This window comes from Apiospora marii, assembly GCF_038362585.1.
Source record: "Apiospora marii strain CBS 49790 chromosome Unknown utg000011l_segment0_segment0, whole genome shotgun sequence".
Classification (NCBI taxonomy): Eukaryota; Fungi; Ascomycota; class Sordariomycetes; order Amphisphaeriales; family Apiosporaceae; genus Apiospora; species Apiospora marii.
The window spans coordinates 2,490,236-2,506,870 of NW_027117382.1; the positions used below are offsets into that span (position 1 = coordinate 2,490,236).

Consider the following 16,635-nt stretch of genomic DNA (forward strand, 5'->3'; position numbering starts at 1 on the left):
TACGAGAACATATTCCGGTCATCTCTCTCCTGTCCCCCATTTGCCCCTCTCCCTCGCGGTGCAAGCTACCTACGAAGACGGACCCACAGAACCCCGGGTGGGGGAGTAGGTATGCGGTATTGTCTGCAGCCTGCAGTCTGTAGGGCGTTCGCCAAGCCGGGGGAGGATGGGGGATTAGTGCCCGAGACCGGAAGGATAACACAGTGGTGACGTGCTGGTCGGAACAGAAGGTCGGAAGCCATAAGGGAAGGAAGTTGCGATGCGACTCTTATGTAATCCGGCCGCCGCTACGGAGCAATACAGACCAATACACTCGACAGCTACCTGAGGGAGTTTGTTCAACAACCTTATCTAGCCATCTTCAACAAGATTACATAAAGAGAATCATCACATGACAGAAATATTGCACAAACGGTGATACTCAGTAATGAAACAGGCAATGCAATGCAATAAAAAACGACTGATTATTCTTCATCTGACGGTGCTCTATTTTAAAAACCTTCTCTACCGAGGCTCTAATTATGCCTTAACCTGCTTCTCCAAGCTGTGTTCAGGATTCATTGCTGGGCGATGAACCAAGCGTCTCCAAGACCGTAATCGTAACCGGGATATCGTGTAAAGCCTCTTCTCTTCCTAGAGGCAGTGACCAGCCAAAAGATTGGTCCGACGAAAAGAATACACACACCATTAACGCCATGCATGATCAACCAATCACGACTTCTACTTGAGGGGATCGTAGACGTGGCTCTTAATCCACTTAGTCAGGGCGACATCACCCCACTCCTCCCACTCAACCCACTGCTCTTCGGGCAGGGCACTGACGCCCTCACGACGAGCCGCCTTCATCACCTCGCGGCAGACGACGACACTGGCTTCGCGGACTCTCTCGATCTTGGGGTAGATCAGGCCGCTGGCAATCTCCTCAGCATCCAGAGTCTCCGACAGCGAAGCCGCAGACGTGTACACCATGTCGTCCGTGATTCTAGTGGCCTTGGCCAGGATGGCACCCAGACCCAGACCGGGGAAGACGTAGACGTTGTTACCCTGGTTGGGATGGTACGTCACCGATCCCTCGCTTGACTTAAGAGACAGGGGCTGGAAAGGAGAACCCGAGGCGAAGATTGCGGTGCCTTCCGTCCATTGAATGGCTTGCTCAAATGTGCACTCGGCCTTAGTAAGGGGGTTGCTCAGGGGGAACAAGATGGGGCGGCGGCCAACACCGCCAGAGTCGACCGAGGCCTTGAGGGCACGGACGACAGACTCGGTGAAGACGCCGAAGGTGGCAGTCAAACCAACCAGGGCCGAAGGTCGGACGTACTCAATGACCTCCTCCAGAGTGCGGAACTGGTGGCCATTGTTGTCGACGCGGGCGAAGTACTTCTTGTGCTCAGCGAGACGGTCACCGCGGTCGGCAGTCACGAGACCCTTGGTGTCGACCAGCCAGAACTTCTCCTTGGCCTCCTTTTCGGTGAGGCCTTGGCGGGTGTAGAACTCGACCAGCTGCTTGGCGACACCAACACCAGCGGATCCAGCGCCCATAAAGACCAGACGCTGCTCCTCAATGGGAACACCAGACAGGTTGACAGCTCCAATGTATCTACACGGAAAGGGGTTAGAAATGGGTACAATAGAGCCGTTTGGCGGGGTGGAAATGGCTTACCCTTCCAGGACGACGGCACCAGTTCCCTGGATGTCGTCGTTGAAGCACTTGTACTTGTTGCGGTAGCGGGTCAGGTAGTTGAAGGCCTTCTCGGTCTCGAAGTCCTCGAACTGAACAACCATCTCGGGGAAGACATCGTTCACAGCCTCCATGAATTCGTCCATGAACGCCTGCTGCTCTGCGACAGAGGGGCGCTGGGCACGGAGACCAAGATAGAACGGGTCCTTGAGGTTGGTCTCGTTGGCAGTACCGCAGTCGAGCACAATAGGCAGGGTCTCCTCAGGGTGGATACCCGCAGCTCCAGTGTACAAGGCCAGCTTGCCAATCTGGGGATGGCTAGTTAGTGATGCAGCCCTACGATTTGGAGCGAATCAATGCGAAAACCGCGCCATTCATTGGCGAAGTGCATATGCACGCTATACTTGGCTCGCGTGCTAAGTGAACCTCGCATATTGGTGCACATGCAGTGCAACGGATTGGCAGTCGCTTTGTCGGGTAAGGGCTTTTTGTACTTACAGAGATGCCAACGCCGTTGATACCAAGATCACCAAGACCCAGGATACGGGAACCGTCAGTCACGACGCAAATCTTGGGACTGGAGTAGCGCCAGTTCTTCAGGATCGTGCGAATGGACTTTCGCTGCTTGATGGAGATGTACAGAGCCTCTGGGCGGGTGTACAAGGAAGAGTACTGCAAGCAGACATCGCCAATGGTGGGCGTGTAGACCAGAGGCATGAGGTCCCTAACATTGTCGATCAGGACACGGTAGAACAGGTCGGTGTTGGTGTCCTTGAGCGACGACAGATACAAGTACTTGTCGATGGGAGTCGACCTAGTGTTGATCATGTGCATGCATCGTGCAACTTGGGTCTCTACGTCTTCCATGGCGTGGGGAATGAGGCCGGTGAGGTTCTTGGATACACGTTCGTCTGGTGTAAAAGAAGTGCCTGGAGATTGGAGAAGGCAGGTTGGGTCAGCATGTTATAGGCCAGCGCCCTCACTCGGCAGGAAGGCGAGAGTTCGGAATAGGGTTTGTTGGCTACCTTTGTTCCACGAGGGTTCGCGGAGGATCTGGAAGCCAGTGGCTTGTGACTTGGGGACGTATTCCGTCTTGACGTATTGGTGAACTTCGCCGTAGTGGTTCTGTGCGTAACCTCTGAGACCGTCTAGGGATGCCATCTTCATGCGTTCTTGTATAGCTTGAGTGTTGACTGAAGACATTGGGTTGAATTGGGAGAGGGATCTCCGGGAAGATATAGACATGCGTTTGTTGGTGGATATAGTAGATGTGTGGGAAGCCCGACCAGAAAAAATGGATGCCGGGGATTGGGAGCGTGGTGTTGACAACGGCGAGCTAATGGTGCTGTAGGTTGCGGCGTTGTTGTTCAGCGCCATTGGACGGATGGGATGGGGGTGGTGCAGAAAAGGAGGAGGGGGTGCCGACGAAGCTTTCCAATCCAGCTTGCTCAACAAAGCTTCGGGAGGACTAGGGAAGGAATGGCTAGATTGCTTATTCGAATGACACCACTGATCACCAGATTGGGTATGTAAACTCGCACTGCGGTTGCTGCTAATCAAAATAGTCCGGCGACATTGAGTGGCAGACTGAGGTCCGGCAGTGAGACGATGGGGACTTAATAAGATTCCACCAGGTGAGCCGACAGCCCCGGCGCTGCATACCCTTGCACGAAGGCAGGGTGCCATGGGTGCCATCCCGAGTTTGCGAATTCGTGTTGCAGGGGTCGTCAGGGGGTACAGAGGAGGGTGCTCCGAGTGCCTTCAGTTTCGTTGGGGTTTCATGCAGTAGGGCACCAAGAGAATTGGAGGAAAGGGCAAGACACGACAAGACAGCCGCTCCCTTAATGACTGTGCGCAAGCAGGAACTGCGGGCTCCTCCTACCACATCCAGTAAGTATATGGCCCTGTTGCAACCCTGTATATCGGAAACTACTGCGGCTTTGGGTAAAGACGGCAGTCTCTTTCCTGCCTAAAGCAATTGCACGAAGAAGATACGGAACCGCTACGGGGTAGGGGCAAAAATAATTAATAATGAAAAAAAAAAAAAAAAAAAAAAAAAAAAAAAAACTTGGAGACGACGTGCGCGCGCGCCACCACTTCTGGAAGCTAGGAAGGAAAAAGAAGAAATTGGAGATGGTCGCAGCACTTGCTTGCTTGCCTGTCAGGTCTCTCTGCTTCCTGCAAGCCCAGCCCAGACGCTGAGCCTGAGCGGGACTTCCGCCTTCCTGTCCGGAAAAAAAGAATGGGGAGGGGCGTGGGCGTTGTACCGTCAATGGTAGAAAAAAATAAAAATTAATCTCACAGATCAGATCCCGGATGAGTTTTCGGGTAATGGTATATCCCTGAGGAAATCAAAAGAGGAAGGAAGAAGCTATTTTGCGAGACGGGTCAGAGAGTTCTCTCAACTTGGACAATTCCCGAAAGTTTTCTTATATTGCTGCTGCTGTTGTTGGTGTCTTTGATTAAAAGAAAGCAAAGCGAAAATTGTTGAATCCGGTCGCTGTGACTGTGCAAGTATGCGCCGCAGGGCAGGTTTAACGACCTGACCGGTAAACGGACTGGCCAGTCCAGTCCAGTGGATTACAGTACATGCGACTTACATGTAGGCATGTACACACCTCACGCATCCCCAAGAGATAAGTGTGCATTGCATGGGTTAGATAGACCGATCAATGGATCGAATATGACCGATGAACGGACTTGCATACCTGTTGAATCGCCAACAAGCCAGCTCGGGTGCATGCCCTATCAACCTTCCAGGAGGCGCGAGCAGTATGCAGGATAGAGCATGTAGTCAGAGTCTTGGCTTTCTGTTGATAGAAAGCCCCCAGTGCCCTACTGTCTCGCCAGTGAGACATCCATCAGCACCGTTCACCGACAGCGGCAGCAGTCGCACGCAGGCCAAGACTCCAGGTACAGGTAGTTTGAGTTGGGGTAAGAGGCGCCCAATCGGGGTACGTGTAGAAGTGCGCCTGGTCGCCAAGCCGTCATTCAAATGGTTTCTGGGGATGGAGGAGCACTTCCCCGACGGATCGACTACTAAAAGAACCAGCGCCGACCTTACTAGGGTGGACACGGCAACTGCCTTCCTTGGCTCTATGTGTCATTGAATACCAGAGAATGACTCGGGGTTCTTGTCTTTCATTTCTCGCTTGCCACTTTTGCTACGGACTGATCTGATTTGATTTACCGGCAGCAGGTGAAAGAAAGTGAGAGAGAATCAGTCAAATGGGAGGGCGAAGACGTCGTGGCGGCTCCGGACTTACAACTCGCTGATAGGTAGGTACCTCGCCGCAGGTGTGAGCGGGCTTCTCCCCGACCAGAACAAATGGGTAAATAAAATTTGGGGATATACTGTAGGGCCTGTATTACCCCCCAAATTGGCCCCAAGCTCATTGGACCCGACTCCTACTCCAAAGCTCCTTGCAGCCGGACCTGACCTGCTACGTACGAAATCCTGATGCAAAGCTCCAGTGTAAGTGGTGCCGATGGGGGCTATGACCGGTTCCTCCATACCGTCTCACCGTCCAGGGCAACACACGGAGGTGGACAGCGAGAACGGCCCTGATGGGAAAGATTTCGGGATGATCGTTCACTTTGTGGTATATTGCCGCAATAATGTTTTACAAGACGTTGTGATGCACATATTCATGATGCACAAACGAATGATTCGAACCTTCTGGAGTGAGGCACTGCTGTAGCTAAGCCTTTCCATCAAAAATGCTTGACTGCACTCACACTTACACGGCGTCCGTTGTGTACGACACGGGAAACCCGAGTAGCTAGCTGAGCTGGCCGCTGGCCATCGGGCTTACAAAAATACTAGGTGCATGTAGGCAAGAGGGTAGGCAGCCAATGAGGCTTGCTGCAAGGGGAGCTGACCCATGGGCGTGGTCGGTCCAGGCTTTTCCAGCTTACGGCTTACATGGCAGAGCCCCGAGTTTCTGGCCCCGAAAGAAGCACGCGACATATCGCCAAGGTCCCGGGATCGCAAGCAGAGCAGACGTGCTTGATGCCCAGCAAGGCAGGGGTGCTGGTACATGCTTGCATTTTTTCTTCATTCCCGATTTCACCCGTGGCCTCCACCACTTTAAAGTTAGCGTGTACAGGGAGGTGGGCTAGACGGCAACGAGTTCTGACCAGTTCACCGGGTCCAGTCTCTCGCTAGGTACCGTCCCACGAACCCCCCGCCGGACTAAAAGAAAAAAAAAAAGGCCAAGGGTGGTAGCCCGCGCAGAAGACCGAAAATCCCAGTCCAGGATTTCACTCATCGCGCATTCACGGACATCCCCCTTTTGAAACATGTCCCCGAACTCTTCTGATACAGAGCCGGATATGTAAGGCGCGCTGGAGAAATCAAACAAGAACAAACTCAAGGTTCGTCGTCTGAAGAAAAAACCTCCTCCCGTCGATCAGATCAGGAGGGGGCTCTCGAGGCTCCACCCAGCCTCAAATCTCAAACATCCATTCAGCCTCTCGATAAACTACTGGGTATTCTACAAAACCGCTGTCCCGCACAGGGCTTTTTCTCGAAGCGCCGACTACGATTTGCCCTTGGACGTCTCCGCTGTGCCGCCGTCTGCAGCGTCGTGATTCCTTCGGTCCTTCTTGCTGTGCTTGTAACTCCCCGGCTACGATCAATTTGCCTATCGTGATCAAGGCCCTGTTGATCTTCATGATTTGTGGTGAGTGTGCGCCGGTATCTGTCCAAGTCGCATGCGGCCTGGCCCTCCCGACCATCGGCTCACCCATCACATCAGCACAGAAGAAGAATTGTCATCCCATCCATCCCACGCCACGGGTAATACTACCCAGGCGTTAAGCTACGGGGGGCTGCTCTCCTCTTTCGCTAATCGCTAAAACAAGGAAACGTCGTGTTGCTGACCCTTAATCTTGGCTTCCAGGCCCCCCTTCTTGTGGCTCGGGCTTCTGTGCCGTGGCGACAGTCGTGGAGACACAGGATCGTGTCAGACTTCATGCCGTTCATGCCGCTTTATTTGGTTTATTCCATCCGCCATGTGTCACTTTCTCGAATTCTGGCCTTGGCTTCTCTTGTGGCTCATGCGCTGCAATTTCCCCTTGTAACCCGCTCGCTCGCCCTCTCTCAGCTTCTGTTCGCTTTGCCGCCCTATGCGGCGTACATGTATGGTACGTGTGTGTAAGCATGTAGTACCGAGCAGACCGAACAGACCGAGCAGACCGAGCGTTTCGTTTGTTTCAGTCCGGGTCCCAGTCCAGTCCCAGTCCAGAGTGGTCGAAGGACCTGGCCACTGCTGACTGCATGACGGGTCGGGCCTGTTCTCTCTAGCGTCGGTATGCGTGCGGGGCGGGCGTCCGACCGGGAGGTCGCCATTCGAGGTCCCGAAGCCCCAGTAGCCCGGTCCGAATATTCTGGATCCCGTTCCCGCCAGGATGTCCACCACGGTCGTCTGATAAACATCAGATTGTGGCAGCTATCGCCGCCGGAGCCCAGTAATGGTCATGCCATCGGGTGAGGTCGGAATCGTCGTGAGAAAAAATGGCCTGACTGCAAAACATTCCGTAAGTTCCCGATCGTCAAAGAAAGGGGTACATAACCTCGTGTGCCCGGAGGCCATCGAGAGAAGAGAAATTGCACTCTCTCCAGCGAAGAAACAGGAATGGAAGGCTTACCCATGGTTATCAACCTCGCACTCGCAAGCTGATCGTTTGTGGCTGTATGCCTTCCGAGCTGACCGAGCTAATATGATTGATATCCCTTTGATTACGCTCCAGTTTTGACAAGTGCTGACTGGGCTTACGAAGGAGCAACAAACAGGAGGGCATTATGCTGCATTGCCCCAAGACACTGCAAGAGCGCCGTTGGGATGACTGTGCACGCTCGATACACCAGGTGCCAGGTAAGCGCAAGGTTGGGCCAGATTGGCCAGCCCAAGCGATGCCCCAAGGTATTGTATCGAAAGTATGCCCCAGCTTTCTCGGCCCCATACCCCCGAATGTCGAGAACAGCCCGACCTGATCTCCGAAGGTGCGTTCTGAACCAATTCTGGAAGCGCTCATCTATCCATCCTAATTTGGTGCCCGTGATAACCCTGTGTGTATCGCATTCATTATGCCAGAACAATATCTCCACATAAGGAAATGCCCGAACGATGCGCCGCCAAGGTAGGTATCGCCCAAGAGCTGATAGGAAGTGACTGGTCATCAGCTAGATACCAGGTGATTGTGGCAGAATCACTACCATCGGTTCTGAAACGCCATAACTTCGACGTCTGACCTCCGATAACCCTAACCCGAACCGAAACCTGAGTCAATTTTTTGCCAACAAGAGACAATACGGCAAAGCCTGTCACGCAGCTTGGACGCTCTGAGAGTATCTCGATCAAGCAACGCCTTGCAAGCATTGAAAACTCTCATCGTCGCCAATGGCGCCGGCTTCAGTCTGGGTTTCGATCTTCATTCTCCTGGGGCCGAGCATCAATCCCAGATGATAGCCAACAGCCGCCATGCTGCCTGGAGGCCTCACGGGCTTCTGTCGCCACCAGTCTTCATGGCATTGCCCAGAGAGTGAAACCCTTGGGACTGTTTTGAGTCGGAGCAATCGTGTGTATGTTTTCGGTTTATTTATTTACTTTCGGTATCTCTGCTTCATGCTCTTGTACTCCGATACGGGTCGTAAGAAGTTGTGCACAGCTAGTTAGCCCTTGGTATTTGTGTTCAACTTGTGGCGTTTTGATTCCAAAACGCGAGTTCCCATGCTTCCATGAACAGTTGACAGTTCCACAGTCTCGCCTAACAGCACCGCCCCTTTGCCACAGCCACCTGCTCACTGCCAGCAACCCCTTGCTTTCTTCTTCTGAAGTGCCGAGTACGTGGTTTTCTCATTGGTCGGTACGCATTTCCGGCATCGTGTCCTGTTGGCTTGGGGTCAGCCGTCTCGTGGAGGGCCTCGGGGGTCAATGTATACGGGGCTTCGATTCCTTTCGACTTCGTGGGTGGTGGATCCTTTTGGTCTTTCGGGGACTGTGATCGGTGCACTCCCCGGTTGTCGTATTCGAAAGCTCTCGGGATCCCCTCCTTATACAACATTTATCAGCTTTGAGCAACAACATCTGCCACGGCCCCGGATTACTGGAGAGCGTATCAAGAGAAGGGCTGGACCCCTTTCTCGACCAACGAGCTTATCGGTGGTGTCGTGGGAGAGGAAGATTCCGAGCAGGAACTTAGTGATAGTCACGGGGTATCCAGAACTGAAAAGGGGGGTTCCAGCGATGGCCAAGGATAGCACGGGGCTACCACCAAGGTGAGCGAAGGGCTATGGGCTCCCCTACCATTGGCAGATATGGATATGCCAACCTTGATGGCGTACTGTCCGTCCGGGATCCTACCAAGCCGTCGGGTCCGGAGACTCCTAGATGGGTTGTAGCTGTGCTACGCTGAAGGGTAGCTTGACCATGCCGGCCGCTGCTGACCCAAGTTAGGTTGCTGTGATGAACAATGAGACCTTCCTGTCTGACCTGATCTCCCCACGGAGGCTATTGGGGGAACTGGTGATACCTCGTTGGCGTTCCTTCACTTGCCATAGCCCAGACGAAACCGCCCGAGAGCGAAATATTCACCGCAGTGCCAAAAAGGGGCTCGCCGAGACCAGCCGTTTGATCTGACGAGGTCAGTGTGTCCCTTCACAAATGCATCGATGCACGTGAAGTAGATCGAGTATGTGCGCGTTACATTGTAGACTTGACGGCTGGATATGCATTTTCAGGGCATACAAGCCGGCGGAGGGGTTGTTTATGATGCGTGCAAGAACTGGACGCCGGCCATCGTGGCATGCTTCGTGCCCCGTGAATAGCAGCCCAGCAGCACATCGACAGTGCCGGCGCCCTGGCGGTCACTTTTCCAGTATCGTAGGAGACTTCCGCCTCCGAGAGTAACTACACAATGCCTGGATGCAAAAAGACGAAACGTTTCCGCTGCGCACCCCTCGTCCATCACACCTCCAGTTTCCAGCGGCAGCACACTGGTGAATAGCCTGGTTTCTACAATTGGGAGACGAATTTCATAGGAGTGACTGCTTTGATCCTTCCGCAGTTTCGAGCAGTTTAGCTTTTCAGTTCTTTTCGAGTCCTGCCCCTCCAGTGCTCTAAGTATAGGTATCGTGACACTTACGACTCTCCAAACAATGAAATAAAACAACCACTTCCCACAACATTCACCGGTCTGTTCTTCTCATGCCGGTAGCACTCGCCCTATGCGCAACAGGGAGCTTAGAGAGTTGCGGTTACCTTATAGTGCCGATGGGTCTCTCACCGGTCGCGCTCGCCCTTGTCGGTACGTTCGCTTTTCTTTCCTTCACTCGCTAGTTCAACAAACCAAGCACAGCAGTAAACTCACAGGTCTATATTCATTATATTGGTTGCACGCGCCCCATGCGCAGCCCGATATTCTTATTGGTTGCGCTCGCCTCGTAGAAGAGTCGATTCTCTCATCAGTTGCACTCGCCCCTTTTGATACGGTCCCCCCCTTCTCCTTCACTTGCTGGCTCAACAACTCACACAATAAGCAAATCAATCAATACGCAGCGGCTACAAACTTGAGATAGATATGTCCGATCACAGCTCGTCCCGCCTCCGGGGCCCTCCCCGACTCCAAAACCATTCTGCCCTCAAGATTTCCGACTTCCAGACGATCTGCCTCTCCCGGATACACCACACCGAAGAGCCATACGTTGTTATCCAACCCCGGCCTGCCTCGTATGCCCATTATGAAGAAGAACTCTCATAAGTAGGAGTATGTCAGTGGCGTTGTCTTTGCTCACGGTGTTGATCTGGCCATCATCGCCGGCTCGATTCATGAGGTTCTCAAGTCTCCTGCTAACCACTGCCGGGCTTATGTCCCTCATCCAACAAATAGCAGCTCTCTAATCCTCGTCTGTTCTTTGATTGCTAATTATGGTCTCTTCTAGGTTGTCCGTCTAGCCCTTTCGAGCCGTCGAAGTTCCCTTCTCCCCCAGTCTCGTATCTTAGTCGACTTACGAAGTGTCTCCTGAGGTCCTTCAATGCCGAATGACTAGGCCGTCGTCGTCGCTGCCGCCGCTGAGTGTACATCCTTTTCATAATAATACATATCCGTCCTCAACAAGCTCTTCCCACGTCGGCGCATCCGAAACCGAGTTCCCTCCAGATCTAGACGTAACGCCCTTTGTCTACCAATTATCATATCGAGTGAACTCCCGCCTTCCTCCGTACCGTCCTGAAAAAGCTTATCAGCTGCCGTACGAAAGATGTCTGCCAAGCAACCGTGGCACCTGAAGCAAGCCAGTATCTCACAATCAGTCAGTGGCGGGTCAACCCGGAAGCTATGGGTTAAAGGCCTGGCAGCGGAACAGTCCAAGACCGAAGATAGTATATTGCCCACTTTCCGAATCGGAAAAAATAATATGAAAAACTAGATTGGTAAGGTAAATCTCTAATTCCTTTCAAATGAGAATCAAACTCATGAGACCCATTTCTTCTCCTAATAATGTCAGTACGAGCCCTGTAGGTCCCGACCCGTGTTGCTCACCCTTACATCCCTTCTATGTGTTATCATGCCGTCGCCTTCCTTAGCAGTGTACTCGATACCGCGAGGCATCGTGAAGATCGTGATGATTGTGGTGAAGATGGTGTGCAGTGGGTTGCGAAGGTGACTGGTGAGAGAGCAGTTGATGGGATGATTAAGATGGTTTGGGCTAGATGAGATCCTTCTACAGAATTTTGTCCTGGAGTACCCAAATGCAGGCCAGGTAGAATTGTTGACGCCATCACAATCAGCTTTGCCCCGTCATGACCCCTGGATCACGTCGATACTATCAGAGACGAGGTCGTCGTCAAAGCCATCATCCTTCATGCCTATTCTATACGGCAAGGGAGTTCGAGCACTATCGCCATGTTCTCATGCCCGTCATGGCCTCCTGGATCGTGGTTATTACATTATGTTGCGACCAGAGTGACCGGTGTTTGCTTGGCTATACCATACTGTCGCAACGGTAGCATTAATCTCATCGTTGCGAGCCCGTGCCAGTGAGAGAATCACGAAGCCCCTCGCCGAGGCCGAGGAGAAGGTTGAAGATGACGGCGACAACGTTCCCTCCCGCTAACCAGCCCCACGTTTTCTCGTCACCACAGGAAAATGAAGACAAGATGGGGAACGAGACTTAGGGGGAGCCGCTGCTGGGAATCAGATGAATAACGGCGACATCGTGCAGAGCTAAGTTCTGATACTGAATAAAGACCACCAGAGAACACATACGTACTCATGCTGCCCTCGAAGAGTGGCCGTATTGTAGATCCTGCTCACCGTAACTGATTTCGCTTGACCGCCATGTTTCAACCGTTAGTCAGACGCAGCAAAGTCAGGAGACGCACCGAGTAAGTACGGGATGATAGAGTTTACGTAACGCGGAAGGATCAGATCACTTGCATGTTCCTCCGGGCGCTAGAACAGCAAAGACGACACTACCCGGATGGATGGCAGCAGCTTTGCTTTTTCTGGCGTCTGGCTAGCCATAGGCCGCAGCGTCGCCGCCGGATGCTAATTACAGTCTGTTGAGGCGCCCGCGATTACTGTTGTCTTTCCCCTGCTAGCTACCCCGTCACGGCGAGGGCTCGACTGTTCTGGGAATCACGTGTATACCAGTTTCTATGTTGGGTTGACTGATTATTCAGGCAAGTATGTAGTCTACTAGTGACATGGACGGGGAAACCTAGACGCCATGCAAGGCTGAAGGTGGCTGCGTTCTAGAGAAAGCCATGGTGAGACTCTTGCATTACTCGGGACGGATGGTGACACGGCGGCAGGCCTTGCCTATTCGGGATCGTTCCTGAAAAAAGAGCTGGATGGACGGGTAGACGGGCATATTCCATGAGAACGACACTATTGTTTACAATACGCATGCTGTACATAAGGGAGCTTTTGACATGCCAATGTTTGACACAGTGGTTCGATCATGCAATGTGACCGGCGACATGGCTGGAGAGCGATCTCGAGAGACTACCGGCTGTGCTGTTCGAGCATGCGTCTAGACGACGCGGAATTGAGCACCTGCAACGATATATCGGAAAACACCGGGGAGTTCTAATACTAAAGAACCTAGTATGCAGGACGATGCGCGTAATGGAAGCTCGTTCTAGACCCTTTGAACTCTTGCGGTGATTTTGTATTGGTGCGGACAATATTCTGGAGGTACTGTCAGTAGGCTCGCAGACGACAACAGCATCGCCAAGACAGATCGCAGGTTTGAGAGTTGTCGTAGGCGCATTGGAAAAGGGTGTGGGAGAAATCTTTCGGATCTTGGCCGAGAGCGAAACAACAGCTTGTTTGCTTGCGCAACCCTATATTCGTGACATTAAACGGGGCCCCGGAGGCCGGCCGCTGGACCGAGAAAGGCAGGAAGGGCTGCAAGACTTAGTCACCGGTCGACGGGAGATCATGCCTTAAAGCGACCTATTATGTACACATTACACATATGCAGGTTCGTGTAGAAGCGGCAGGCCGTAAAAAGCGAACGACGATGGAGGCGCAGAGGCACAGAGACACAGGCACAGGTGTCTTTTTAATCATGACCCGTCGATGACACGATGGGAACATGCACTCCCTGATCACTCTGGCTTGTCTCGGCTCGGTTGCATCGCAGCATTGGATAAATGAGGCATGGTATGGCATGGATATGCATCAAATCCACACACAAGCAGGCAATAACAAGTTCTTTTCCCCAGACCGGGAATACAATACTCCAAAGGACAGCAAGCGACACACCCCCTAGTCCCTTCCTCCCCAGAGTCCCCATACCTCCCCCGACATCTGGGCTCGCGCTTTGTATGGCCAGCCACGCGACGCCAAGTGAATCCGCCAGAGTGAAAATGCGGGCGACGAGCGGGATCCCCATGGGCAAAACCTTTCGACTTTTACGATCGATGTCACCCCGACCACAACGGTGGAAACTAGGGAGAAAAAGGAGGGGACATCATTGGGATTAAAGTGGGATCCAGGAGAGAGGCTTCGCTCTTGGCCTTTCGCGCGCGCCCACACCCACTCAGCTGCACCCAGCACCGCTAGGCAGGAGGGGCAGAGAGAGTATTCTGGGGCAAAGCACACATTCTTTTTCCTGCTTGACTATTGGCCATTCGCGAGTAGGGAAAAACATGCCCAATGGGTGGGGGAGGAGATGGTAATTTCGTCAGCGGGTCACGAGGGTTACTCTTATCCTTGCTCCTTCGAGCTCTGTACATGAACACCAGACAGGGGTTGTCCACGATGTGAGGGCGATCGCTCAAACAGCATGTTGCACAACCGATTGATGATTTTGGCATGTGCGATGGAACCCGTCTTTTCTGCCCGACTCGCAGGTTCTTCTATTGCCGCATAGCCTTCGTATCATGATCTTGCTTTCATCGCCACCCCTGTAGCTGTAGAGGCCAGCAGCCAGAAAGCACCGTCTGCATGCGGCTGTCTTGCTTCTACATACTTCTACTTCTACCGCATCGGTGGGATGGAACCCAGTTGGACCAATTTTCGAATATTTTAAATATAAGGTACAGCTCGTGCTTCATTAGTCCGAAGGGCGAGCAGTAGCGGGATAGACGCGTGACCCATGTTTAATTTCCGCTGAGAAAACTACCGAATATCGATGAGGCTGTCTAGTTGCTAGCTGTACTACTGTATGTAGCTGGCTCCGTTGTAGGCGCCTGGGATATATTTTATTTTCTCCTCCTTCCACAATAATTGTGTGTTTCGTGTGTTTATTTCCAACTGGCGGACACCCATAGGATCGTGATCCCCCACCCGTTGACGACAGCGTGCCCCCGAAGTGGAGCGGGTTTGGGAGCTTGCTGGGTTGCTTGGAACAGCTCAGACTCCGAGATTCGCCGTTTTTTTTTAATCCTGGCAGGGGTCTCGGGGTCTTTTACTCAACATAGCCCTTGACTTGACGACATTCGGCATCCTGGCATTTCTTGGGGGTGTGCGAGTGTGCCTCTGCCTGCCTCTTGTTTGGTTTGATGGGCCCCGCCCGTCCTTGCTTTGCCTTGTCTCGCATCTCGCCCTTTAGGTTGGCCAGCAGTCTCACAGCAGCGTTCGGCACACCGGGGATCTGCCTTAAGCGGATTAGCAGCAGCAGGCCGACCTTAGGCCCTCTCACCTTGAATCTGGGCCTGCTGCATCCTAGTCAGCCGCCGTCTGATTCGTCTTCGCCTTCACCTCCAGTCTTGGCCCCAACCGTCTCAGCTCGCACAATTAGTCACATACGCACACGAGCCTACATACTACCTACGCTTGACACCAGCTTTCTATAGAACTAGATGTACGGAGTACCCTGGCACCTGGTTGCTGGTTTTGGGCTTTGCGCCAACCAAGAAAAGTATCCTCGTGCATGAAAAAACAATTGTTACAGCATTCGGGTTACTTCCCTTCGCCCCTCCGTTTAACTTCTTGACATGTTGGGAGATCGTCAGGTGGATGATACAATGCAGGTGGCAGGTCCATTCATTGACCGCCGCCGCCTTAGTAGTATGCTTCTGTCTTGTTGGTTGTTGTCATGGCTGTCCCCTCCCCAGAGAACCCCCTACTTGTAAACGCCGAAAAAAATGTGAACATTGATGGCCTAATATAGGCCAAGGCAGCGCCCTGTGTGTGCACTAGGGAAACCTATTCTCCCACTTGGATGCAGCAGTTCCTGACTCGATTCAGGCATCCGCTTAGCCGCCTTGAGCGAAGTCGCATGGTGTTCGACAGCGTCAGAACTAGCGTAGAGTCGTGATTGGCCACTCCGCAGAACCTATTGCGGAGGCCCCAGCGGACTTATCTCTGCATTCTTGGCTTTCTCGAGCAAGGACAGAGGACAGAAACTCCCGGAAACAGAAGGCGGGACTGCTTTTCCAATTATTACTGCATGCCTGCAGGTAGAGTCCCATTGAATTGGCCAAAGTTTCCACCTTCACGGAGCATGGATGGATAGGAATTGACCCAGAGGGGAAAGGGAGAGGCTCAGTTGAGTTGCGGGTTGCTGTCACACACATTGAACGACAACAACAAAAAGAACGCCCCTGCAACAATATACCTGTGAACAAGTGTTGCGCAGGGCATTACTGGCTGCTGGCTTGTCATTGATTACGCCCACAGGGTCACAAGGGATAGATCTTATGTGCCCTTTCCCCCCCAAGGATTGTGAGCATGTGAGAGCCCAGGACGTCTGAACTAGGAGCCTCCATGCTGTATGGGCTCCGTAAATAAGCGGGCTCCGCCGCGAAGGGGGGGGGTGAGTGGCCCGTACTCGGGCAGGTATGTAATGTACGTACAGCAATACTTCAAATACCTACCACGATACATACGCGAACGAATAGCTATGGATCCGCCCACACCCGGGCTTTGCAGCGGTGCGGTTCCAGTACGTAGCCATTACTGTACATTGAATCAGAATCCGACATGGAAGGCAAGCATCGATGAGATCCGTCGCTGCTACATTGGCCATGTACTTTACTGTCTGCTCTTGCTGTCTGTCGCGTGGGGATGAATATGGGGATGGCCCCTTTGGATTATATTATTCAAGGCACTCCCCACCAGTGCGCGCTCCGGGTGCTCCGTCTCGACTTCTAAATCCCAACCCAAAGAATTCCTGAGTGGCAGTCCTGACGTCGTCGAAGCCGAACACCGCTTCCTTTCCCAACAACCACCAACCACGCTGGCCAGGCCTTACTTGAGGATACTTTTGGACAACAGAACACCAGAACAGTCCAAGGTGCAAACTAGAGCAGGTTTCCCTACGACCGGTCCCTCGCCGCTTACGACTTACATTCTCTCCGTCAACCTTTATCGCCGCCCAACTCGTTACAGTAGTGCCAAATCACGGCCTCGACTAATGCGTCCTCGAACTGCCTGGCAACTCAATCTACGCCGGATGCCATTGGAATAAGTGGGAATCACCTCACCGCTTGGATTCGGAT

At 52.9% G+C, this 16,635-nt stretch overlaps 1 protein-coding gene across 1 annotated transcript; it reads right to left on the reverse strand.

Moving 5' to 3' along the window:
- Positions 1–720: 720 nt before the first annotated feature.
- PG985_013857 (malic enzyme) lies at positions 721–3,160 on the reverse strand (the record flags this gene model as incomplete). Its single annotated transcript, XM_066833623.1, has 4 exons — positions 721–1,597; positions 1,661–1,986; positions 2,177–2,607; positions 2,662–3,160. Coding segments are annotated over 4 exons (2,133 nt in total), but the record flags the coding sequence as incomplete, so codon positions are not given.
- Between the last annotated feature and the right edge of the window lie 13,475 nt (positions 3,161–16,635).